This window comes from Electrophorus electricus, chromosome 22, assembly GCF_041902795.1.
Source record: "Electrophorus electricus isolate QZ-2024a chromosome 22, ASM4190279v1, whole genome shotgun sequence".
In the NCBI taxonomy this organism is placed as follows: Eukaryota; Metazoa; Chordata; class Actinopteri; order Gymnotiformes; family Gymnotidae; genus Electrophorus; species Electrophorus electricus.
Genome location: NC_137518.1, coordinates 6034578 through 6061752, shown reverse-complemented (window position 1 = coordinate 6061752; position 27175 = coordinate 6034578). Strand labels below are relative to the sequence as shown.

The window sequence follows — 27175 nt, the reverse complement described above, 5'->3', positions numbered from 1 at the left end:
CATATCCAGAGCGACTTGCATATTTTTTAGTATGACAGTACCTGCGCTATCAGTTGATCTACAGGAACTTTACAGAAGTAACTTTGTGTGCGCAATACAACTTGACGCGCTGCGATCTCTTCTTGTATTTGTCGAGATTTAGTTTATAACGAAAAAAAACCCTTAATAGTTAACGGAAACACGTCATGTATGACGTATAGCCAGTTCTGCTCAGCTTGGGCTCCTTGACCGGCCCAGTGTTGTAAAGTTCATACTTTCGGCCGGCTGTGCACTGAACAACAAACGAAGACTCGGACTCAAATGTGCACCCAATAAGGTCAACCAAGACCAAGGTTCTGGTTAAAGCGATATTAAAAACGTAGTGTGTCAAAGAAGTCCTGGCACGCTTCTCTTCTCTGGAACTTTGCGCCTGGCCTAATTAGCTATATTTCTGTTATATTCGCGTTTTATTTAAAAAGGAATTCTCTGTTAATTCTGCTGTGTTATGGAACTGGATAAAATGGATGAAAATGACTGGAAATACCACGGAGAAGGGAACAAGAGCCTTGTTGTTTCTCATGTTCAGGTAAGTGACAGACTTGGAACTAGTCAGCGAACTCACCGGGAGCACTCAATTAGCTTAGCTAAGATAGCTTAGTTACATTATTGTAAGGAAGACACAAACCAGATGTTTGAACAAGGCTTAGTCAGATGTCACAAGGAGCAAATTACCAGCACAGTGTAAGCGTTTGTTTATTTTAAACGACGTTGTGATGGTAGTTTATTAGCTAGCTAACTACCTTATTAAGCGTAGCTACATAGCTAGCTAGCTTTCTTCGCTAACGCTAGCTAGCTAAGTTAGCTCTCCTGACGACATTTCTTTGGACCGCACCTCTCACTGTTTACCTACCTAGCTAAGCCAGCCACACTTTGCTAAGAAACTTAACTACATGCTCTGTATGATTTCATTAAAACCTCTAATCTTTCAAGTGATCCCGACATAAGGCAAATTATTTCGTCATATAACTAAATAACTAACAAATTGTTATCGGTTAGTCGTTCAACCTTGCCGTAGCAACTTTCCAACGATGGTTTGATAATTACGTTTTTTTCTGTCCTGAATTTGAACCATGTATAGAGAGACAAAATGATCGGTAACTCGGTACCAAAGCAGATGTCCTATTTTAATCGGCAAGTTTAATTCTGAATTGTGATTTGGGTGGACATTGGCCCTGTGTTTAGAGAAGCACATAGCAATCCTATTTCTTTATATTTAAACCTTAATCACTGACTGCACCAGAGACTAAATATATTATCGGAATGTAGTGATTATGCTACAACAAAATGGGTGTGAGATGTAGAAAGGGATCATGTCATAACTTCACCTTTCACCTCCTGCCCAGTCAGTTTGTTTGTTGTTGACACACATTCTCTCTCCAATGTTGTTGGGCCGAAGTCTTGGTCGTCACGTTATTTGACTTTAGAAGTCTTTGGAAAAACCTTGGGCCCTGCTTGCTTTTATCTTTAGTCAATCTGCTCTATCTTTTATGAGGCCACAATAAGCAAAAATTCATGTTAAAGCTAAAGTATTAGTCATTGTCCTATTTTTCCCCCCTAAAACCTGTAATTCTGTACATCTGTTGTCACTTTTTTTTTTTTTTTTTTTACATTGCACTGTAACTAACTGTTTTAAATAGTTTTTTAAAAACGCTTTCTCTTGTGGGGAGTGTGAAACCACAATCAGAAAATGTAACCTAGTTGAACTAGTTTGTAGAAAAGATGAATTGTTTTAGGGCACAACTGTAGAGACACTCTAGCCTAACTGCATGTGTAGTTTAAATGAAGCAAAATGCAAGGAAGGTAACAGGTTGTATAATGTATGCAAAATATGGAGCTCTCTGAAACTTTAATTTGATCATATTTGTAAAGCTCTTGCATGTTTTTAATATTTTGCTGGATTAGATTAATACGACACAAGTTCAGTTAAAGATGCGCACATGTTTGCATATATAGAGCATATTTCCATGTTACAATGCATATAAGTACATTCCTCCTTTGGGTTTGAGCCCAACACAGATGATGGAACAACAACACCACACACACACACAAAAAAAATACTAATGCTTTTTACTCTCTTCCCTTAAGCACTCTAGAGTCCTTCGCCTTTTGAAGTATCCCTCTGAAGATGCAGAAAATGCACATCAGGTGCAGTTTTGTGTCTCATGTCTAAGATCTTTGTGCTAGGCAAAATATTTGTTTTATATGTACAACATTCCTTTTAATAGTGAGGTTGTGAATCTGTAGTTCATGTGAACCAGCACATACTTCTTGAATAATCCAAGTTGTAAACCTCAAGAGAATAGCCTAATTCATCTCTTGCTCGCTATTTATTTGTTTTATTTTACAGACAACAGAACAGGCCTTCCAACACATACGTAACATAGTGGATTATAACAAAAATGTCATGAAGCCCTTGCTGGGGGAGAAATATGTGCACAGTGGAGTATGTCAACTTTATTTTTTCTGGTCTTTTTGAAATATTTTCCTGGCTGATCAAAGGGAGTGACCTAGTGAATAGGCTGAAAAACTGTTACTTTGAATGTCCACAGGAGGTGGTCAAACTGCCACTGGAGTTTGTTAGGCAGCTGTCCTTAAAGGTCCAGCAAGAGCGACCAGGTAAGTTTGCTTGGCCTATCATGATCCTTTAAATTGTTTGTGAAATGGTGCATGCCAACTTCATTTAACGATGATGAGTGATACGCTAAGAAATCAACAGTAATGTAAGTGAAACCTAACATGACAGACAAAAAGGCTGTAAGAATAGAGAATTTCCATCTGGTCTACATAAGCTGAACTGGTTTTTGCATTTGCATATTTATGGAAGCTCATGTAGGAAACTTTGGTCACATCATTTGAGGAATTTGCTGCAACAAACAAATGGCAAATACAACAGGAGCATGTGACATGTGGGCTGCTGACTCCAGTTTGTGTCCTGCTCTTGAAGTACTGAGTAGGTCAGCCAGCTGAAGGGCTGACTGCATCTAGCAGAAGCACACCTTACTGCACTACTGCCCATGTTTAGAGGTCAACAGCAAGAGACTAGACCTTCCCTTTTTAGGTGAAATTCTTGGTTAAGTTCTTCTGTCACTGATGAGCATTGTGCCACACATTGATGGATACCATACATAGACAGACAGGTATTGATCTCTGTGTGCTGAGCCATTTGACAAGGCTGCATCATTTATGGCTGATAGAAGCAATGCAACAAAGTTTGGGGAAATTGGCAAGAATTATATAAACAAGATTATATTTGTAAAATTGTTGCTTATCCCTGAGGACAAAATGTATTGGTCTGCGTCTGAATGTTGTTCTTAACATTCCTTTTTGTATTCATTTACACTTTAGTGTTTTTTAATAGTTCATTTCTTGCACAGAATTGCGGTGTGACAAAGTGATGGACACTTTCAGTGGCTGTGGTCTGTGCCTTCCAAATCTTACCCAGCTCTCACCATGCCACTTTGGAGACCACAGACCACCTCTCTGTGTAGAAATTAAGGTAGGATAATTTCAGTGGCTCACCTGTAAAACTTTGAGGAAACTCTAAACTGCCCTTGGGGTATATTATTGTCATGAGTGCAAATGCAGACATTTTGTACTTTGATTCTCTTTTCATTGACTCTTGCAGCCAAAATGTGGTTTTCTGCCCTTTTCAAGATATGTAACCAAGGAATGCAAGCGAAAGGTGTGCAGATTTTGTATGCATCAGCATTTTAAGGTAAGTTTCAGCCTTTACATTTGAGACAGTAGCCATGAACTGGACAGTTTTCTGGTCATTTGTAACATGATACTCCACTTCTGCTTTAACTTGACTTCTGCTGACAGCAGCTCTGTAGTGAATGATAATAGCGAATTAGTCTGTGTTCCGTAATAATGCCTGAAGACTGGTTTGTGTGTTTACATGCCCTGTGCTCAAAGGGGAAGTAGTAATGGGCACTACCAATAACTGAAAAATAAGCTTAATTTTAAGATCATTGTGGAACAAGATGTTTTGGTTTTTGTTTTTCATAATTTTTTCCCCCCTGTGTAGTTGGCCAATGGGAAGTGGAACAGACTAAGCAGGTATTGTCCCTTGGATCTCTTCTCAGGGTAAGTTCTCATCAGTACACATTCCTTTTGTAACACTTCATTTATTTAATCTCTGCAAATAAATGGTGGACATTAAAGAATCATGAAATAAATGTCCAGTGTTATTCAAATCACGATAGAGTTCATCCATTTACATTATGTACAAACATGTACTTCGTTGCCATCGGGCTTGGGTGACATTAGCATGATGCATTACCACCACTTTTTTTTTGCTTTGAGTTGCATTGAGTTGCATCTAGTATAGTTTGAGTGTTCTCAAAAGCAGGAAAGCACGTCTCTCTCCATAGAATTCTAACAGGATCATATTCTTCAAGAAAAGGTTTTGTACAGAATAGAGGAAATAGTTATGCTGGGATGACTGTTCATATACCTGAAGTCCTTAAGTATTTCAAATTAGTTAAGGTACTGTTACTGTTAATTTACTGCTATTGCAGTGGGGAAAATCTGTTAAAATGTAGTGTTTATTACTGCTTGATCCAAAGCTTAAGATGTGCTGTACTTTTAAACAAATTTCTTATTAGCATCCTGAGCTGAGAAAGTACACCAGCCTGTGTTCATTCAAATCAACTTTCTTTCTAGGAGCAAACAGAGAATGTATGTTGCGATCAAACACTTATTAGAAGAACCACAAAACAACTTAAAAATATTTAAGGTAAGATCACTGGCATGTACACCATTAATGTAGTAATGCTCAAACGGTGTGGATTGTTTGTAAACTCAGCCAGTTCCATACTTCAGGACTTCCCCTTCCTTTTCTGCAGGACCATGTTGCTATTGGCTCTGCTAGGTGACCTAGTTACCAATGCTAGGTAGTAGGCTTATTTAGCTTAATGCAGTGCTGCGCAGACTAATCACTGTCTGGCTCGATATGGATCATGCTGGTTGTTTTTTGTCCAGCTTGCCAGTGACCTGGTGAAGTACTCAAGTTATAATCTCATGAGAACTAAGTGGCTGCTAGTTTCAGTGTCTGCACCTGCAGGTGCTCTTCACCTGTCTGTATGTGCTGACAGATGTTTTGATAATATAATATCCACACACACCAAATATTTTAAAAGCCGGTGTGCTACATTATGTTCACATTGGAAATTTAATTTGTTACATCTTCAAAGAAGTATATTTGTATGAATCTTGTAAGAGCATAACTGCCTAGCTTGACTGCTCTCTGCTCAGCTACTTCACAGACTGCAGCCAACTACTTTTGCTGACCACCAAGGTGAGGCACAGCTTAGTTTGACCTGCCTAAAGTGATGGGTTATTTAGAGACTAGGGTTTTACCTTGAAGTAGCATACGTAAGAAATTACATGGAATGTTGATATGCACTCAGATTAGCAGTAGAAATGAGTCAGACTAGGATCCAGACTGCAAACATGACCCAGTGCTCCTTGAAAAGACCGCACTTTCATGAGGTTGTAGTAAATGGCTTTTAGTTACTACAGATTTTTTCATTGTAGCTTGTGATAGCTGGTATTTCTTTATCATGGGTTAACATGGAATTGGTGTCAAATTGTGTTGGGTATAATTCAAGTAAATATTTTATATACAAACAAAATGGCTGACATGCCAATGAAAACAATACCTTTATTTACAAGTTTTGCATGACTTTATGAAAAAACAGCAAATTCTACCCTGTTTGCATTTTTGCTGTTGAAGTATTTCCAGTAATTCTTTCCCCATCTTGGGCTGTTCCCTCTAGTTTTGGTCCTGTTAGCAGCTCCATACACCTATTTAACTGTGTTATATAGTGCTTTTGGAAGATAGCGGTCATATGGTCTTAGAAATTTAACTTTTCCTCCTTTCAGATAATTTGTCAAATTATTTAAGTTTTAGAAAGTATTATTTTCAAGTTGCAACAGTCTATATGGCAAGTAAATGGCAGTTTCCTTATAGTGGTATATCACTCTTAAGTCCATAAGAGGGTGCACTGCATAAATATGTAGCATCCAAAATCACAATAATTATTATTTTTTTTTGCAAAAGGAATAATACCAAATACATGTTACATGGATACTGAAACTGTTCAGCTTTGAAACAATATGATTTGTTGAGTTTTATACCACAGGCATTGGCATTAAAACTTGTAACCATTCCATATCTAGCAGGAAATAAGTGAACAATAAACAGCAACAGGAGGTGCAACATCTTTTAGTGAAGTAATCTGGGCAGGTCAACACAATGAAGCTGAGAAGAGTCAGCTTGGAAGTGATCATCTTTGTGATGAAGCATCTACCATTGTGAACTGAAGTTGGTTTAATTTTCCCCTTTGTCTTTTTTGTTATAGAGATGGTAAACTGCCATATAAAACTTTTACTGTATAATATGAACAAATAAGTAGAAGCATATTGAAAACAGTAGTGGTCTTGAGTTTCACTAGTTTTCTTAGTGCACCAATAATCAGTATGACCAAGTAAGTTTAGACATTCTATGAATACCAGCATGTGGTCTTGCCAACTGTTACTTTTTTTTTTTTTTTTTTTTTGCATATACGATAATTTGTCATCAGGTACCATAGCAGCCAGTATGAATGCAGCATTAGATGTCATCAGGATGTTGCATATCCTGTTCATGCCAGTGTGCAGTATCTGCTCTTTGAAGACTCGTTTCCACTTGTTTGCACTGGTGCATTGCTGAAATATGAACAGTATATACTCTGTCACATTTTTTTGCTCCCCCTTCTCCAGGGTGGGGAATTGATTTACAGCTGCAACGACGACGCCAAACAGCAGCCAGACTTAAATGAGCTGGTCCAGCACTTGCGGCCTTACTTTCACCACTGCATCAGCCTTTATAATGGCCACCAGTCTAGCAAGGCGATCTTCAGCGAGCTCATTCAGCTGATCTGCAGTGCCCTGCTGAGCAGTGGGGACTCCAAGCGCTCAGTAGAGCCCAGAAAGGCTGAGAGCAGACAGTTCTGTGAGGCCAGCCCCCTCCACAGAGACCCACTGCGCAGCGGTGAGACTTTTTACTGAAAGTGTGAGCTGAGTGGGTGTCTTAGCTGCAACTGTCAAAATTAAGTAAAATATAATCAAAGTTGTTACAAACAGTATTAATAATTATATTTCTGCTCTTTCTATACTGCATTACTCATTTTGGGAAATTCTAACCACTCATTTTGTAGTTACAGGCAGTCATGGTTTGCCCAGGGACTGTGTCCTTTCAAAAATCCTACAAGTTCAGATGTTGGACAACCTGGACATAGATGGACTCTACCCACTGTACAAGAGAGTGGAACAGTATCTGGAGGAGTTTCCTAAAGAGAGGTGAGTTTTGAATCTGTAATGTTGTTTTGTAAGCGCTAGGTGGTGCAAACGCACAAGCTGATGTTTGGTCTTGGGTTTTGCAGCGTTATTGGTCATGATGCCTTATAGGTGGTATGGTGTACACAGTAATATTCTCACTCAACATTCTTTTCTTTACTGCACTTTATTATAATCAATTAAAATGTATTTTAAAAAACTAAAACCTAATGTATGAAACCAATCTGTCCTTCAGGAACAGACTACAAATTGATGGACCCTATGACGAGAGTTTCCTGGAAAAGGTGAAAACTTACCCTTCTGAAGATGATGGATCTATAGAATATGCAGTTGGAAAGGTAAGTTTCTGAAGCTCAAGAATTGGAGGGATGTATGAAGGCCACTTAAGCAGGGTTTTACTAGCCTTACCCTTTGGCACCCTAGGTCCTCCAATACAGAATTGCAATGACTGCCAAAGACTGCTCAGTTATGATCACATTTGCACCTTGTGGACAAGATGAAAAGTAAGTAATACTGTACCTTTTTTGATGCCTTTCAAAGAATTTTTGCTTTGGCTGTAACCTTTGAGATGCCAGCATTTCACTATGTTTGCAAAATGGCCTGTGCTTACAGACTACAGCCGAATTTGGTGATTCAGCCTGCAAAGCACTGCTTCACCTACTCTGTCTCCATCCTCGATCTGGACCCCAAGCCATCAGACAGTATCCCACACCAGTACAAGCTGGACTCCAAAATTGTCAACTACTACCTGCGGAGCACAAACACCTCACAGGACCGGCCTTCTTCCAACCTCTACAAAGAACACCAGGAATGCATGCTGCTCTTTCACCCTGTGTGAACCCCCCTTATCTGTCTTCACTACTCCAGTGCTGCTTCTGCTGTGAACCATGAAAAATGCACAAACTGAAGATTTAAACTTTTTCCCTTACACATCAGCCCTTCTCCCTTTTTAAGATGTGCCATATATATTTTTAATGCTAACTTGGATGGGCCTCTGGTATCAACGGATGTACCTGGCATTGGCTCTCCTGTTCTTAGTCAGACATTCTCTTCCTGTGGGGCCCCTTTACTTGGGCCTGCGCCCTGAAGCACAGTGCCTAGCTAAAGTAGTGAAAAATCAGCAAGGAGACCTAGGGCAAAGTGGTAGTGGGCTATCACGCAGCACACAGTGGTGTGGTAGAGGTGCCAAAGGTGGCTTGTGCTGATGGTCTTCACATCAACTTTATTATTATTATTATCATTATTATTATTATTATTGAATTTTTTTGTGCAAGGAAGAATGAAATTGTTTTCAGGAACTGAAAAGGGAGGTTCTCAATAAGTTGCAAGTATGGAGATACTGATGTCTGTTTAGAGACAAATAATAAAATTAATAGTAAACATGAGAAAGGTGTATACTTGAGGTGAAACAAGACTACTGCTCTAGTACACATCTTTAGATCTGTGACCACTGACGTTTTGCAGTTTGATTCACAAACAGCAGTAATGATGGCAAGCTGAATGCATTTTCACACCTGAATACTGTTGATACCTTTACTTTTCTTTAAATATTTGCATCTGAGCTAACTTCTCAGAAAGAAAGTAATGAATCAATGTAAGTCTAGTTTGTAAAAAGTAGTTTGTTGGCGGTATTTAAAGTGTTTGGTTTGTTCCCCCAGTCTATGCCATGCTGCCATGTTTGTCAGGGGTTCAAAGGGTTTCAGTTCTGAAAAAAATCCAGCTAGTCTAAGGACACTGGAATGACCCAGCCCTGTAGTTGACTCAAAACTTAAACTTTAATTTCTTAAGTGGTATTTGGTTAACTGAAAACAGCTATACCATATTTATGCAGAGACTTACACTGGACCAAAGTTGTTTACCAAACTATTTTTTTTTTACCAGTTTGCACATACAGTGTAATGCACTGGGATGGCAGTTTTGGTAGTTTACAGACCGGCAAAACTTTAAATGACCTGCTTTTGGTTTTATTACAATTGGTTTGTAAAGGTGCCTGTTACCCTTTGCTAATACCTGTGTATTGGCCTAATTGATTGAAATACACTTCATTATATTCACAAACTTTAATTTTTTGTTACATTTTGTTTTGTTTAATTTTCAACTGACATTAGGCATGCAGACTAAAGTGCTAGACCTAGGGTCAAAGACTGGTCAAATCATTTTTGCAGATTGACCAGTGACAAAACATCAGCACTTCCTTAGTCTATGTTGATTGTATATCTTTGAAGTTTGAGTTAAATTTACCTCCTTTATCTTGCCACACATCATCCTTTACAAATCTGTATGGTCTCATGAACCTGTATGTCTTGTGTCTTGTCAGTTCTTGGGGCCTTATGGTTTCAGTTGTCAAAACTTCAGAGTATAACAGACAGCCTTTAATATGTCAACACTTTTATTGTTCCTCCTTGTGTACATCTGTGTCTCTTTACTGCGAGACATACTGATTTTAGTCAAAGAATGTTGTCCTTACAAAAGTATAAAAAATACTGAAACAGCTTCATCCAGTTTAAGGAGAAACCAGTACAAGACCCAAATGACTAACTCAATGCAAGATACAAATCCATTTGTGCCAGAGTGAAGGTTTTCATTCAAAATAAAACATAAATCTTTGTACTAACTTGAAATGTTGTTAAATATGACACCCACTACAAGGATTTGTATTTGCTAAACTGCTGAACCTAAGTAGGAGTGAATATTAATGTCTAAAGAAATCACAATCACTGTGATGCAGCTGAAGTAAGGACTAAAATGTTAAACTTTCAAAATACAAAGTGGATTTTGCTGTCACATTTTGTATTTAAATTATTTATTTTTCTAGATATGGTCTAATGATGTATATTTACATACAATAGGTGTTTGTGTGTGTGTGTGTGTGTGTGTGTGTGTGTATATATATCACATACATACATATACGTGATGGAATGTGTACAGATGGGATTAATACATTTCCTAATGGGTCACTCTACAGTGGTGGTAATACTGAATAAAATTATTTTTAAAAGGGATCATGGATACACAAGTTTCACTGAATTGTTTTTCCAGATCTATTCAGTCTGGTGCCATTACAGTTCAGAAATGCATGGTTTTTATTAAACATTCGATTGAGATTTCCACCCCAAAAATCATCAGAAGACTTCGAAAGCATTCAGGTGCAGTTTCCATCACATTCTGGGAATCCATTTGTTGGGCTGTTACCAAACAGAGTGAAATTTATGTTTGGGTTTTCAGTGGCTAATTTTACAATGTTGTGCAAAGGTGTGTATGATCACTGCTTTAAATCTAAATGGTTACAATCACTGTAAACCTTATAATTGTTTCAGAATTGACAGATTAACTGTATTATGTCATACTGACCATTCATATTGTAAGTAATTTTACCTTGGTCAGGCATCTTCATCAGTAGCTCAATCTTTGGTTTGATGACTCCTTCTTTACTCACACTAATGCTCCAGTAAATGTTCATGGTATACCTGTCAAATAGACAAGTGTTTTAATCCCAATTCAAACATGAAGTCTGTCATAAATATTAATCAAAAACCATGTACACAAATAACAGCAATTCCCATCTGAAGTCCGATTCTCCCTGACATACTACACCAACTAATCTGGGAATGTAAGAGTTAATGTGCTTTCTGTCAGACACACTGAGCCAGCCACCTGTGACAGTTTTATATATTCATTCATGTATTTTACTCATGTATAGGCACCATCATGTATAGGTCTTCATAGTTAATCTGAGTTAAGTGTTAGGGGAAGTTCATATGTAGACTGTGTGTGAGGGGGCCTCTGTTCCATCTTTTGGTTACAGCATGGTACAGTCTGCCTGTCTTTCGTTGTGCTGGAACAGAGATGATGCAAGAACTGATGGCCTCTGATGGAAGAAGCAACCACCTGTTTGTAACTGAAGAACTACATGTCTCTAATGCATATCTTTATACAAGAATTCTTTATGATGACCAGTGATGGCTGATACTGCAGAAAAAAAAAGTTTTGTTTTTTTTAGTCTTTACATAATGCAACTGGAAAATGACTAATTTTTAAAAAATTAGAATGGACTGTGCTAATAACTATCGCAATATATTGCAGGTAAGTACTGAATTTTAAAAAACAGCTTAAAATTGTGCAAGTACAACAAAACAAGATTTAGTGGGCAATTTAGTGGGCATTTTTGATGTTGGAGTGCAGCATGTATTTTTATTTGTCTCGTAGCCTGTGCTGGAACAAATTTATCATGCTAATTTTGGTGGCAAGTGACTTCTGACGTACCTTACTGCAGACGTGCCCAGCCTGAACTCATTTAATGTTACAATATCACTAAAGTGATATTTCAATCACTACTACAAGCTCTTTTCTCTGAGAACTGCTACGTTTTGAAAATTGCATTAAAACATTTGAATTAAACAAATCATGAAATTTGTGCTGCACTAGTGACAACACCCTTTAAAGGTTTATGTCTGAAGTGCCTTCACTGGAGATGGTTCATGCTTAATAAACGCATGCTACCCAGCCATGAGTGCTAAAACTTCAGTGTTATTTTATTAATCAAGGCTAAATGTACACCACACACCTCATTATAGAACTTGTATTCTCACTATGCTAATCGCGTTTGTAGGAGAGCATTATTTGTCCAGTGTTGTCCACGTAAGCTGGCACACAGCTGTAGCTGTGCAGCACTGCTGTAAGCCATCATTCCTAACCAGAGAACAGGGAGGTTCTGCACAAAGCAGGATTTCTCACTTAACCAGAAAACGTAACCCCAAAGTCAATAGTGTCCAATAGAAAGATAGGTAATATAAACTCCTGTTGGACAGTTCTTTTTTCAGCTTGTTGAGAAATCATGCTTGATGATACCCCAAGTCTAACTGAACTCTCTTGGACACCCAGCCATAGATGAGTTTTGCTGAGATCTGAACTCAGGTTCTGGTGATGCACAAAAGAGTCCCTACTGATAGTTACAAGAATCACTGATTTAGTTAAAAATGAAAGAAGGCTAATGCTGCAAATTATTACTCACCAAACTTTAAAATGCTTACCCTGTAAGACTGGGACTTTGTATGATCATGACTTCAGAACTGCATCCTTCTGGAAGGCACACCACATCTGGGTATTTCTCCTATCAAGCAGCAGTGAAAGGGGCATCATTCTTGGGAATATGGAGATATGGAGTGCTCCTGCCAAAAGCAGCTACCTTCACATTTTCATGGTAAAGAAAGATTACAGCAAAGATATATTGCAACATTCCATTTAAGATGTTCTAAAATCTAGTTGGAAGGGGGTTGTCTACTCCCAGCTGTAAGATGAAACATGTCGCTTCTTTTATTCATTTACAAAGCTATGTGGTTCTTTAGTTGCCACACCAATATACAACAATCTTTTACAGTTCACTCTTGTATTGGTTTGCTGAGATTACTATTTAAATGTCACTAAAGTGACATTTAAAAATGGAAGTTCTACAGTGACTCAATGACTGTTTTTTCCCCATGTTGCAGTTATTGTTTTTTAACCTTGTATCATGAGCAGAGGTAATCTTTATTCCAAATCGCACATAATAGTTGAAACTGAAATACTATGTCGGCACAGAAAATAGAATTTCATATTGACAATCAGAATGAAGGTGAGTGGAAAAAGGGTGGGGAAGGGTTCCTCGGGATTCATTAATGAGCAATGGCAGAAATTACAGTACACTGAGCCCTTATGCCTTCTATAAGGATTACAAGGATGCCAGTTAAATAGGTCTTTGCAAAATCTTAGTTCTCAGACAAGCCACAAATTAATTGAAAGAGACCAAATTAATTTCACTTAGACTAAGGATAATCTGCCAGAAAGTAAACATTTCAGAAGTAACTTTAGCATGCAACACTGAAAGAATCAAAGTCAAACGATTATCTCAAAGAAGAAATTATTAAATTATTGAAGTTACAGCACAAATTCTTAATGCTCTTAAGTGCTTTGGTGTGTTTTCAGAGCCGTGCCAGCACAATTAGCTTTAAGACAAAACATAAAACCAGACAAAACACCTAATGACCAGTTTTAAAAGTTAATAATGTGCCTTTCTATCCTCTAATTATGTGATGTGAACCGCACCGCATACAATCTATTCCCCAGTCTGAGCAGACATCTAGTGTCAAAAACATTTTCCAAGACTTACTCCAATAGCACAAAATAGCTTTCTGTGGGTCAGTCCTGTCATCCTTATACACATGGATGTCTCCATTTCCTCTAGGGGTGAAAACCAAGCATTGTTCTTCTTACACATTAGATGCTTGTTTTGTCCATAGTCTTGAATAACTATTGCTTTTAGTTACCCAGTGCCTGGGAATTATTACCTCTGAGTTATGGCTATTGTATGTAAATTCACAAACTGTCATGATTTCATTAGACTGTGAAACATCATTAAGCTTCCACCTACAATTAGCATACCATACATACCCTACGAAGACAAGGCTTTTATGTTATTCCTAAAAAGCCAACAAATTCTTTACTTGGAAGCCTTGTAGCATGATAATGTGATAGTCAAAGATATCAGCACACCCAAAAGACGGGCCTTGATGCTGATTGAGAAATTTATGCCTGGCAGGGCTAAAGAGAAACCTGCATTTCTGATGTGGCAACTTTTCAAAAACACATTGGGGCCCTTATTACATTTACCAATAACTCTATATAGTATGTTTTTATCCCTTAAAATGACTGGTACAAGTTACCTAGATACCATGCTATTTATTAAATTTATTATTTAGCAATGTAAAAAGAAAATTAAAGAGAAACCTATTGTGTATCAGTAGTAACACTTCCTTCCACTGTTGATACTACTGACATGTCTGAGCTCATATTTTCAAAGGTTTCTCAACTTGGCCATTAATTTAGAATCTTCTGCCTGACATGACCATTATTCACTAATCCTTGAAAGACATGTTATGCCCTAAGTAGATATCTGTCATCAATTATTAAGACATGAGAAAGAGTGAACAGGTTATGTAGGCAGGTCTGATGTATAAATAAACAGTACTGTCCTTAATATTGTCTTTAATATTAGGAGTTTGTTATAGATAACATTTTTTAAATCTGTTGTCTATACACGTGTACGTGTTCCATCAGTATCTCGTCTCTAATGTATGGGACTGTAGCTTTTTGTGCAAGTTTTTAGAGCAGAATTTGTTGAAACTAAACTGTGCACTTTGAATCCTTATTGGGTGCTTCAAATTGCAGAATTGCTGAGGTACCCTGCTGAATTCAAGGAAAGAAATACAACTCCTTCTCTAAAACCGCTGACTCCAGACATGCCACAACAGAGTACTTCAGCTTTCTGGCGTAATGTTAAATCTTCCATAAAGTGGAAAGAAAAAAAAGAAAGAAATACAAAATAAACACATCCATAAAGGGAATCAAGGAAACCAGTATCAATACCAAACTGTGCACTACCACAGTGGAAAAAGACATCTCGACATAAGTAAATACAGACTTCACTAGTTTATCAGTAGACGGAATGCTGTGAAAGTTATATTTATTCTTGCATATGGATCTTACAGTTATATGGTTTGTGGTTTTGTGCCTGGGAACTTGGGAAACAATGAAATGTATCTATCATGTTGATGACAAACTACTAGAGATGACAGACAAAAAAAGTTCAGTGCAGCCGTTTTAAAAGGTTGCATCTTAAAGGTAAAGTCTGAAAGACTTGCATAAAACCGCTTACATAAAACAATGCAAAGAAAGTGATTCACGAGTTAGCAAAACATGGTGTTTGATTATGACACTACTGTACCATAGATGGGAAGAGCAGCAGCTGTGCATAGCTGTTAGTTGAGTAACAGGTTTCCAACCTTCACCTGAAAATAAACAGCTCTACACTTCCATTTCCAAACATATTTCTCAGAAGTCAAATCAAGAGCTGAAGTTTCCATCTACATAGTCTAAGTCCTGAGAAGTTTCCAAGGCTACCAATAGTCAACAAGGGTGATGGGCAATTAATCCAGCTCAGCACAGGGTTCAGTTTTACTACTTTTCTCATTAATGATGTAAAAATAGCTTATAAAATGAGAATTAGTTTTGCTGTTTAGTTTTTAATTTAATAGTTTTTATCAAATATTTAATTAAGTAATTTTTGTGGTGGTTGGATTTTCCATATTTTTTCTTAGATCCTATATATAAAATCCTATAATATAATGTGCAAAAAAAGTTCTAAGGATGTGTACACAGGTATTGTGGTACACCTTTTTCATATAATGGCTCAGCAAATGTCATGGTTCATTACAAAGTATCCTGAGAGATTCAATTGTGAAAAAATATGACACAGATATAAAAGTGTAAATGATTACAGAAAATGCATGAAAATGGCTCTAGATCATGTAATAATTCAAAAGCACTTCTCATCAAAGGCAGAAACACTATCGCTGTCCACTGAAATTATGTCTAATCGATTCAGATTCCGTTAGATCAGGTTTCTTAGTATGCAAATATGTGGTAATCTTAAAATATTCATATTAAAAGCACATTCAAAAAAGGTTATTAAAACAACAATGTTCCAATAGACATGAAAAGTGTAATGACTAATCAAATTGTTCTGTGCAGTATATGTTTTGGAGGAGCACATTAGAATGAGCCAATCTGGGTGGTAATATAATATAGAAGGGGGAAAAGAGAGATGAAAATCCTTAATTTACCATGCAAGTGAACAAATACAAAGAAATACTTATGGACCAGACATGACCCTACCCCATTTTTTTTTTACTGGAGTCTACTTGGACAGCCTGGAAACTGAAGACTGGCTGCTTATACTTGTAACCACCCATGAAACGGGAGACTGGGCTGGACAAAAGCATCATTAGCCAAGAGCATCTTGCAGTGCAGACTGAAAATTCACCGGTTAGGGCACCCTACAGTTTAGGTCCCATCAAAACATACAGTGCCTCTAGCTCTGAGTGAATGCCGGACATGTACATTTACATCTCATTTTCAACACTAAAGGGTTGTTTTAACTTAAGGGTTAATGACAAGCCATAGGGCACATATTTTTTCAAGAGCACCTCAAGCCTAGTAATTAGGTCAGAGAAAATCACCAACCTCTTTTTCCCAAAAGAGGAAGTATCTTGTACCTGACCCTCTGACTAACTTTTAGATACTGAAGAAGCTGCATAAGCAAGCCCTGGCTTCTCTACAAGTGCAGCCCCGTCTGTTTTAAACATTTAGCTCAGCAACTGAGCACACGCATACTGTCCTAGCACTGCTGGCAAACCTCACGCGGCCTGGGAAAGGGTGGAAATATCTGGCCTCGCAAAACTCCCTGCAAACCACTGGTAATGTACAAATGACTCTCGCTCATTTCTGCTCTCATCTAGTTCTCACTCTGAATAAAACTGTAAACCACTTATGGAACTGTATTTTTTTTCCCTTCACAACATGCATGTCATTATCAGCATGGGTTTTAAATACCGCCTTCTGGATGCTGTTTTGGGCTTCTTACACTTTTTGACTAAATAAAAACACTGTTTGCTTTATTTATAGAAATAAAAAACATGCACAACAATTGATGGTTAGGTTTTAGAGTAAAGTCAATTTTAAATCCAGCACTATGGAAAAATACAACCACTAAATTTTTCTGTGCCGCACGGAGGCGTCTGATAACTTTTATTTTTTACAGTCAGGGTAACGCAAAACCTTACTGTAGATGGCCCTTTTTTTTTTTTTTACTGCATTCTTGGAAACACATACGAACGTCCATGTGGGGATGTCGTTGGTCATGGCTGATTTTCATCTTGGTCTCCCTTACTTCATTGGTGCTTCCTGAAGTTTCTTTCCATCTGAGCCCTGTCAGCCCAAGGAGCTTGTTAATTAAAACACTTTCCTTGGTTTTTCCCCATTTTCCTCTTCGCTTTTCTGTTTTCTTTCTTCCTTGCCGCAGAGCCACATTTGATTTAATGCTAACCACATGACGCTTTGCCCCAGGCTTGAGTCCACTGTGCTGACACTGGTGAGGGGGTGGGGAAGAGAGACTTCCCCCTGCCGTTGCATGTCTGCGCTTCCTGCCCTGATCACATTCCGCCATGTTTCAGCACTGTTTATAGTCACTCACAGTATAAGAGGTTATTTTGCTGTTAGGTCTTAAACTGCAAAATTGTTTTGCAACACTCTCCTTATGCTTTGCTTGTTTATGTGGGGAGAAACAGCTTTTCATGTTGGCAAGCTAAAAATACCTGATATGTCTTTGTTGTATCTGTATTCTTGTAATACTGTCAGTTCTGTTCTCTTATGGTGCTAAACACAAGCCTCATCATTTTGTACACATAGAAACTTGTAATCTGATTTGCTATTGCAGTGCTCTGAAACAAATAATTTCAATATGCCTAAAAAGGAGTACTGCACAGCTTTTTGTCAATTAGCAGCATTTCAAGGACTGTCTGTGTCCAAATTCTGTGTGTCATGATTATTAAGCACAAACACAATACTTAAACTTGTAATTGGTACCTACCACACATCTAAATAATAGTTTTACTACGAGATGCCATAGGGCACTATATTCACTGAGCTGTCTGACTCAACAGTTGGATTCACTTAAGAAATGCCACTGCAATGCTTGAAACTTGCCATTTATTGTTAGACTTGTTATTACAGAAGTGTGTGTGCGTATATGGAAACTATGTATTAAAAGGGGTATATTAAGGACAATGAGGCCTAAGATCCCTCTTTGTTCCATTCTACAGACTTCCGTCATGAGACTACGGCTCTTACTCGCAGTCTCATTTTTCTGCTGCCTAAGCTATGGCAATACCAAAGATCAGAGTGTTGGTCGTCCCCTGGCTCAAGGCAGAAGGAAAGGGAGGAGAACGGAGCACCGAGGCAGGGTGCCAATAAATGGTGGATATAATGGAGCATCAGTGTTTATTGAGTCTTACAAAGCCATCCAGGAGCCTAAACCTAACTACAATGTTATTCCAGGTTAGTGCATACTTAAGAGAGCACAATCATAGGTTTCTCTGTCTCTGTGTCTGACCCAGCTCATAATGAACAGAGTAAGAACTATGATCAATGCTCAAGCTTAGCAGATCAACTCTAATGGATTTTTATTTATAGCAATATTTATTTAGCATTGTCTTTGTTTAAGCAAAATCACTGAGGCAAACAGTTCATGAGTTAATTCTTACAGAGTTAAGTGGGGTTTACTTACTCTTAAGACTGCAGAATCAGCACAATAAATGTAGCATAGCAGATAAATCAAAACCTGACCACATATGAAGGACATGTTTTTGTCTTGTTTATAAAGAACTCCATTTTAAATAGCTGAGAATAGAAAACCTAACAACAGTGTGAAGTCTTATTGTGATTCTAAACTTTAGATTTAGGGTCAGGCTTTTGGTTTCAACTCTTAAGGACTTGTGGCATTTTTTTTAAGTTTTAAGTTTTAGGTTTAAAGCTTTAAAAGTGGTTTACATGACCATACTGCCCATAGTGGTAGGTAACACTGTCCACATAATTACTGGCTACATGTCTATGTTGGGCAGCTACATTGTTGCACTGCAATCTTGGTCAATACCAACACAGTTCATTTACTCCACAATATCAAGTGTACGATCTCATACTTTGTCTTTCAAAGCTAATGAAAAGGTTTCTTGATAGCTAAAGTATTTGGTTATAAACACAAAACAATGAGAAGAAAAAGGGATCATAGCATATTGAGCTTAATTAATTGACATGCATATTCTTTCTATTGTTGAACAGTACTTTTTTGCTTATGCGTTTATTTAGAAAAAAAAGTCATTTAACCAATTGAATATTTTTCCCCAGGGAATATAGGACATTGTGTATTTCAGGGTATTACCATGTTTGATAAAACCGTGTGGTCACCAAAGCCCTGTGTCACCTGCTTATGCTCCAGAGGGGAGGTGGTATGTGATGAAACACAGTGCCCTGTTCTACATTGCCAAATCAAATTTCAACCTGTTGGAGAGTGTTGCCGAATTTGCATTGACTCAGGTATCTAGCATGTATGATCTACACTCAAGATCCCAATTTGAACTAAATATTTAGATTTATTTCATCATACTAATTGAGAAAACAAATTAAAAAGTGTGTTAAAAAAACAAAACAAAAACAAAAACCATTCGCACACGTTTCTTTTATAAATGCTTTTGAACTATGTCCAGTTTCTGCTTATGATGATGTTTCCACGTTCTATATTTTCTTTCTCTGGTTCTTTGTTTTCTCCCCCTGATTTTATGCTAACTATAAATGTCTTTCTATCACTATCACAGTTCATGATGTCTCTGAAATCTCTGGCGACTCCCCTGTTCCTGATGATCCAAGTGTCCCTGATGCTGGTATTCCGCACCTCCCTGCACAGACTGGCGAGAGACGACAGACAGGGAAATACAAGAACGCTGAACGCAAGAGGAGAAAGAAGCAGAACAAAGAGAAGGAAAGACAGAGGAAACAGCTGGAGGAGCAAGAGCGGTACAAAGACAAGGAACTGAGGAGGCTACAAGAGGAAGCAGAGGAGAGGGCCGCTGCAGAGGAGAAGAGGAAGAGGACAGAGGAACACTGGAGAGCCGAGGAAGAGCGGCTGCAGAGACTGGAGATTGAACAGAGAGAGATGCTCAAAGCTCTTGAGGAGGCAGCTGCAAAAGCCCAGCAGAGACTGAGGGCAGTGGATCATGATGAGGAAGAGGAAAGAGAGCAGGTGGTATGGTTGAGAGGTGATGTTTTCCAAATGCAACCACAAGCGTCTGCCCCTGCAGACATACCACCACTGCCGACCCCGCCTGGGCCCAGTCAGGCTACTGAGGAGGAGGAGGAGGAGGAGGAGGAGGAAGGCAGAGAGTCTGAGAGGATTAGCTACACCCTGCCTCAAGGGTGCACAATCTCTGATGTCATTGTCTCCTGTGAGAATGCCAAACTTACTAGCATTCCTCCTCTTTCCATTCCTGAGCTCAAGTCCCTCAATTTAAAGGGTAATGCAGCTAATATTGCTAAATAAACACAGAACAAACATAACTGTGAGAAAGCATAACAGTAGGGGAAGAAATGCTTTGTTACACGATGAATGTAACCCCAGAAAAATACTTAAGATTACTTATGCTCATTACCACAAATTATAAGAGCTACATAAAATAAAGGATATTAATTGCAATACTACTAATTATAATTTATGCAGCTTCTGAGTTTAAAAAAATTACTGCATTGAAATAATTAAAAAAAATATGACAGATAATTAACAAAATTAATATACTAACTACTGGACTCTGGTATCAGTCTTTGGTCAATATGGTGTTGGCCAATATAATTTCTAAATCAGTGAATTGGGCAACATACAATACAGTATTTTCTTTTATGATGATTGACTTAATATGCCAAATGTTGTGAATCCACAGGAAATGCAATCACTACTATTCCAGCTGGAGCATTTAATGGCATACTCAATCTGGAGTGGGTAGATTTAGGAAAAAATAAGATCTCTTCATCTGGAATTGACCCACAAGCATTCAAAGTAAGGACTACTTTTCTGTGATCAAGGCTGTGATCAACAATGCATGACGTTGAGTACCTGTTAACTATAAACAATCTTTTTAAGCTTTTATATCATATCCCACTCTGAGCACGCCTCAGGTGTGACTGTGGAAGACAGAAAACATTAAACTTTAAACAGATTTGTCAGTGCTGCTACACGGGTCACCATGCCTCCATAGCTACTGATGCGGTACACCTGAACGACATTCCGTTTCATGTGAAGACTGTTTACCTCAGCTTTCAGACTGTACTGCCTCTTAAACTGTGCACCTTCAGATAAACCTTCAGATGCTCTCATTGATGAATGCAGTATGGCAGCTTTTCTGACTGGGTATAAGGTGTCTTCAGAATTGGTTGGTGCCAGAATCTCCTCTGCTGCCGCACCTCTGCCAGTAAGGCAAGTAGGTGGCTATTCTCCCAGCTAAATGTGTAATAGCCTCTGCTTACGCACCAACTCCATGCTACCGACTGCATAGCAAGCATGTCAAAGCGAGCTGATAACCACCTCTACTAATTAACACATCATGATGAGGTAACCCTGCTGCTCATCTGATAGCTACTGCATCATAGTAAGCTAGTTTCCAACCCGTCCCCTAGTTAGTGTGTCAAGGCGAGCTAGCCAGCTACCCAGTAACCACATCAAGGTATAGCTTTCTACACTTTGTGCTGTGTAAAGATCCATCCCGATCCAAGTCTTGCAGCTAGGGTGGCCTCATCCTAGCACACAACATTGTAGTAATAAGGCTCACTGCTTAGGCTTTGCATAAGATGTTCTCGCTGCCCTTGTCTGACAGCTTGTGGCAAGATGATCTCCTTTAAGTATTCGCACCCCTGTGCAACTTCAGATGTTGGTGAAAACTCACTTTGTTCCTCCAGGATAATGGTGACAACAGTGCACAACCTGGACCGCAGTTAATGAGGGCATGACAACCAGTGGCAAGTGGACACTTCGGGCTCTGAATTACATAAAGCTGCTAGAAGTGCCACTCCTTCATGGCTGTCATTTCCTGGTCAGACTAGACAATACAATCGGAGCTGCTTTCAGAAATATCAAGAACAACATGTGCTCCCTTTGGAGAATTCTTTCTCCTTCAAGTGGCTTTATATGAGCCTGGGAGTCTGTGGATATGTTTTGCCCCAACCCAGACCATTTGGTCGTCTGTGACTGGCCTGTGAAAGGCTAAATTTGGGTTTTGCTGAAGTCTCTCCTGAGGTGGTCCAAGTTGCCTAATTTTTTAGACATGGTGCAGACACAGAGCACTCGTTCTCTTTCTGTGTTCCATTCTGGATACTATATGTTTCCTGGAGAACATTCTGTAAAAAGCTCTCTCCACTGTTGATGTGTATCTGTTGGCTGGCCTGTCATGTAGGGTATCGCAGAACCACTGTGGGTCAGCACTCTCTCACTGGACTGCTTTAGAGGTTGTGGTCTTTCATACTCCTGCAGAATGGAGGCTGCCTCTGATATGTTCTTTTCACCATTACACTGACAGCTTTTCATGTCCTGGGCTATCCCTTAAGAGTAAATTCATTTCATCCCAACAACATCTGTCTGGTTGTACGATTGAAGTGATTGGGTGCATGCATGCGTAGGAAAGAAGTGTGCCCTAGAATGCTGTTCAGGTGACCTGCAGTGATGCGTATATATGGGGGCAGGCCCCATGTCACAGCAGTGAAAGGTCTGTTGAAGTAATTCCCATGTAGGATACTTCGCTCCCTTTATCAGAAAGGTGGCATTATGCAAGTACTCTAATGATATTTTCAAATCTTGTAAAAATCTAATGACCAAAAGCCACTTTTCTGTATACACATTTGCTTATGCAAGACCAGCTTGACACCAGCACTCAGACCAATTTACACATACGTATATGAATGTTACAACCTTTCCCCTCTTTTTTGCTTGAGCGGACATGTTTAATGAAAACAAAATTCCATGGCACATTATCAAGAGAAATATCACTAGGCATGCTATTCAGCTCAATTCAAGTGTCACTAGTATAGTACTTCTATAAAATGCCATGATACAAAGAAAGAAAAGTGAAAGCCAAAAAGGAAATGGCTCATTACTACTACCCAAACCTACCAAAGCACCGCCAGAAACACACCCATTGTTTGACAATGTGATTTATTCGTTATCTATTTTTATGTAAATAGTGAACTGTAAGTGTGTGTTTTATTTCACAGAACCTTAAATTCTTAACCCGAATGTACATGGATGGAAATTTGCTAGAAGAGATTCCCCAAGGGATTCCAGGTACCCTACTAGAATTAAAGATCAATGAAAACAACATTCATGAAATTGAAGAAAACAGCTTTGAAGGTAAATCATCTATACCTGTGGTCCAATCTGAATGATTAAAAAAATAATAATAATAATTCTCTTGAGCTACTCAATTAATTTTTTTTCCTGCACTGAGGGTAATCTAAAATGTTATGGTCTTTGTCAATTGCTTGGATACACACAGTACAAAAACATCTACAGACTTTCTCAGAGCATAATGTTTTGATTGTGAAATGCTTTTAAAAACTTGAATATACTGCAAATGTAGCAACAAACAGTAGGACTAATAGTTTAATTTTAATGTTGACATCCAACAAATGGGATTACTTCATTGGCTCCAAGCTTCCTGAACCTAAAACCAGAAGTCTGTAAAGAGGTCATTTTTGCTCAATCTGTAACTTTAAAATATAGCATTTCACAAATAAACAACAATAACAACTGAAGGCACCAATTTAATGCTTACTGAACATGTGTAATAAAACCCTGTCCTACCAGAATGCTGTATAAAACTATTCCCATAATTTATGGCAGGTCTCAACAGTCTTGTTACCTTGGAAATGGAGGGAAACCTACTCAGTGAAGGAAATGTAAACCCCAAAGCCTTCATACCACTGAACCAGCTCACCTATTTGCGGCTGGGCAGAAACCACTTCCGCATGATTCCTCAAGGTCTACCACCATCTCTGCAGGTACTCGGGTCAGATTATGCACAGAGACAATTCAGTTTTTATTGTCTTCAATCAAAAGGAAATGCTGACTAGATCATTTTAATGTTTGAATTATACACCAGTATTTGTTTTACTTCGTGAGAAAAAACAACTCAGTAATTTATGATTACCAAAATTATTACCTTACTGCAGCACAGCCTCTTCCCCTTTACAGCAGTAAAGACTAATGTTACTGCACAATCAGATGCTTGCTAAAAATCAGTAAATTTACATACAATTCTACTGTTTTTCAGGAGTTACACCTTGAAAATAATTTAATTGAGGAAATATCTGAGGGAGCTTTGAATCAAAGCACCAACATCAATGTGATTGTGCTGCGTCACAATAAAATTGATGAATCGCGGATTGCACCCTTAGCTTGGCTCAATCATAGGTATGTGGTGCTGAAGTAATAATGCAACAAACAGCATATTATGCAATAGAAAAGAAAAATAAGTTTTGAAGTCTAGATAATTGCACCATACCACCTTGTCATTTTGGAAACATAATTTTAATTTCCAAAATACCCATATTTGTCTTTGTGTAAAATGCTTTAATAGGACCCTGGAATCAATAGATCTTTCATACAACAAACTCCATTTGGTTCCATCCTTCCTGCCAAAGTCCTTGGTTCACCTGGTGTTGGTTGGCAATCAGATTGAACGTATTCCAGGATATGTATTTGCACATATGGAGCCTGGTCTTGAGTATCTATACCTGTCCTACAACAAGCTGGATGGTGACGGTGTCGAACCAGAGTCCTTCTTTGGAACATTTCTAACTATGACAGAGCTATGCCTGGACCACAACCAACTGACTAGTGTTCCCACTGGTATCAATGAAATGACATCATTGCATTTTCTCCGACTAAACAACAACAACATAAGGTAAAATTCATTTTAGCCCTTTCTTTCAGCATTCACATACTGGATAGGGTAATGGTGTAACAAAGTAAAATAGAACAATTTTTAAAGAACATATTTTTAAGCAGGATCTTTCAGTACTTTCTAAAGCACACAATCAATTTTCCAAGTTGTTCAAAAGTACTTCATAAGCCAATACTAGCTTACAATGCCTAAATTAAGCTTGCAAGTATCATTCTACTCTGTTCAGCCTAAATTCAATGCATGCACATCTTACTGCAGCGTACTTTTAAAATAGTGATCTATTAGGATCATACTGATATATTATTTTATAGTACTGACAGACTCTAATGTCTTTAAATTTCATTGAACAGGCACATTGGAGAAGACAATATCTGTGACCCCTTGAATGATGAAGATTTACACCTAGTAGCCCTGCGCCTTGAAAACAATCTCATTGACCCTCAGAAAATTCCTCCAACTGCCTTCTCTTGTGTTAGGTCCTATTCCAGCATAATTTTGAAGCCTCAAAGATTTAAAAAATGAGTCTATTTTCAGGTTCTCTAATCTTGTGAAATAACATTCCATGTGCAATTGTGTATGTGAAAATCATTATACCAGTTAGGCTCAAGAAAATGCTTCAGGATAATAATGTAATAGACATTTCTCATTTTTTATCTGTATGCATAAATATTTTAGATTGGGATCACTGCTAAACAAAGTATTACAAAGAATACTCCATTTATTAGCCCAGAGGTACTTGCTAGTTTAATCTAAAGATGCATGTGGTTATTTGTACCGTGTTTCTATATATTTCTAAAGGAATATATTTAACTTTTCAATGCATCTGTGAGGGAAAAACTGTATATCCAAGACTTTAGTGAATGTTGGGATAGGTTTTGTTAACATCAGTATTCTTTTTTTAAGGTGTATGTGTCTTATTTTAACTATTTCAAAAGCAAAGGCAAAAATGTTGAGGATTACAGATTTTATCATCTTTGATAATTTAATGATTTATATTCATTTACCTTACTGTACCATTCTACTAAGAACACACCAACAGATGGTTACTACTGACTGAAAGAGATGTGTCAATAGGTTCATATAGTTTAACATTCATAAAACAGGGGCTCCAGACTAGAAATGCAAATTTTTAAATACATTTAACAGCAAATGTTTGATTTGAACATAGACAGTCACTGAATTTCAGACTGGCCACTTTACTTGGCTGGCTCAGAACCAGATAGAATATCTGTATTTAATAAAAACAAAACTGTAAAATGATGCATCTTTCAATTTACATATAGTGTTAAAATTAGCGTCTACTGCAACTGCATTCATCATTCTGGGTGTCGGGACACCAAATGACCAAATGGTGTGTGGGGTCTATATGGAAAACACTGTATAAGAGGCAACTGCGCTGAGATCAAGAGATGATGTAATTAAGACAAAGGGTTAAAATCGTTAACACTTTTAAAATGCAAATGAAATGAATTCTCCAGGCATATTTCTCAAGTGTAACAAGCCCTTAAGGCTTAGGCATGCCTTACTTCTTTCCTTTCCAAGGAGCTAAATATTCTCTAGCTACATTATGGATTTAGCAACTTATTGATGGAAGAATCTTGAAATCCTCATTTACTTCAATTGAAAACATTACACCATCACTGTCACTGTGAGATAAAAGATGCAAATGGTATTTGTACATTTTAAATCATTTATCACATAGTGAAAACATATGTTTTTAACATATGTCATGTTTACTGATGCTAAATAAAATGAGGAAAGTTAAATAAGTAAGCTTAGACTAGTGGAAAAGCATTCCACTGGAAATCCAAAATGTCTTTGTAACCATCTGTAAGTTAAAAGCAATTTTACCTCAATCATTTAGTCAGCTAAATATGACTAGCTGTAAATATGGCATGCTCATATAAACGCGAACATTTAACATTTCCATTTATTTTCAATGACTAAGATGGAAGTATAAGTGGTACATACAAATAGTACTGTCTTTGTCAAATAATATAATGCTGTTTTCTTTATAAGATCTTATATAGCTGTCTACCAATATGCCACTATGCAAGTTCGACAATTTGACAGCTTAAAGTACTATCAGCTAAAATGTATTTTTACCTCATACATTTCTCCAAATATTCACATTGACATTTAGCTGACATTTCTGTCCAAAACAATTAACACTAACCAGTTAACTACATGCCTATCTAACAACTTGAAGTTAACGCACAATAGCAGTAACCATCAGCTGGCATCAAAGATATGACCTGTTATGTTATAGCCAGGCTCTCTACTATCAAATCTTCTATGATGAGTCATAATCAGACAATCACAAGCCACTGCCAAAATCCCTTCTCAGAAGCTACAAGTTATGAATCAAGCTGCCTACAGGTGCTACCGTGTAAGGTTATGTTCTAGCAACAAGAGATGTAACTTAA

The 27175-nt window shown here is 37.9% G+C and overlaps 3 protein-coding genes across 5 annotated transcripts in view; 2 read left to right on the top strand and 1 right to left on the bottom strand.

Annotated features, from left to right (window-relative positions):
• The first annotated feature begins 194 nt into the window (after nucleotides 1–194).
• Nucleotides 195–10382, top strand: ippk (inositol 1,3,4,5,6-pentakisphosphate 2-kinase). Of its 2 annotated transcripts, none has more exons than XM_027015277.3 (13): nucleotides 195–565; nucleotides 2125–2184; nucleotides 2387–2482; nucleotides 2589–2655; nucleotides 3414–3535; nucleotides 3665–3754; nucleotides 4067–4125; nucleotides 4705–4777; nucleotides 6805–7075; nucleotides 7248–7383; nucleotides 7616–7718; nucleotides 7804–7883; nucleotides 7993–10382. In XM_027015277.3, the coding sequence occupies exons 1-13, from the start codon at nucleotides 485–487 to the stop codon at nucleotides 8216–8218; spliced, it is 1464 nt and encodes a 487-aa protein (XP_026871078.2). In that variant the 5' UTR covers nucleotides 195–484; the 3' UTR covers nucleotides 8219–10382. The 2 variants fall into 2 exon arrangements, with proteins under 2 accessions (XP_026871078.2, XP_026871077.2); XM_027015276.3 differs by having other exon boundaries at nucleotides 7242–7383.
• Nucleotides 9752–27175, bottom strand: part of cenpp (centromere protein P) — a 56062-nt gene continuing 38638 nt past the window's right edge. For both annotated transcript variants that reach the window (XM_027015257.3, XM_027015258.3), the window contains exons 7-9: nucleotides 12411–12490; nucleotides 10756–10847; nucleotides 9752–10565 (exon numbers count right to left, since the gene is read on the bottom strand). In XM_027015257.3, the coding sequence (XP_026871058.2) occupies nucleotides 10447–10565; nucleotides 10756–10847; nucleotides 12411–12490 (291 nt within the window). In that variant the 3' untranslated portion in view covers nucleotides 9752–10446. The remainder of the gene's footprint in view (nucleotides 10566–10755; nucleotides 10848–12410; nucleotides 12491–27175) is intronic.
• Nucleotides 16494–25271, top strand: ecm2 (extracellular matrix protein 2, female organ and adipocyte specific). Its single transcript, XM_027015252.3, has 10 exons — nucleotides 16494–16670; nucleotides 18075–18309; nucleotides 19156–19344; nucleotides 19623–20318; nucleotides 20739–20854; nucleotides 23059–23194; nucleotides 23687–23844; nucleotides 24117–24256; nucleotides 24423–24749; nucleotides 25100–25271. The coding sequence occupies exons 2-10, from the start codon at nucleotides 18084–18086 to the stop codon at nucleotides 25269–25271; spliced, it is 2160 nt and encodes a 719-aa protein (XP_026871053.2). The 5' UTR covers nucleotides 16494–16670; nucleotides 18075–18083.

Coding starts and splice junctions, on each gene's coding strand:
- ippk (XM_027015276.3), top strand. CDS start 485: ATGGAACTGGATAAAATGGATGAAAATGACTGGAAATACCACGGAGAA. Junction 4,778..6,804: donor ACAACTTAAAAATATTTAAG/GTAAGATCACTG, acceptor CCCCTTCTCCAG/GGTGGGGAATTGATTTACAG. Junction 7,384..7,615: donor GAGGAGTTTCCTAAAGAGAG/GTGAGTTTTGAA, acceptor TCTGTCCTTCAG/GAACAGACTACAAATTGATG.
- ecm2 (XM_027015252.3), top strand. CDS start 18,084: ATGAGACTACGGCTCTTACTCGCAGTCTCATTTTTCTGCTGCCTAAGC. Junction 18,310..19,155: donor TAACTACAATGTTATTCCAG/GTTAGTGCATAC, acceptor ATTTTTCCCCAG/GGAATATAGGACATTGTGTA. Junction 20,319..20,738: donor CAAGTCCCTCAATTTAAAGG/GTAATGCAGCTA, acceptor GTGAATCCACAG/GAAATGCAATCACTACTATT.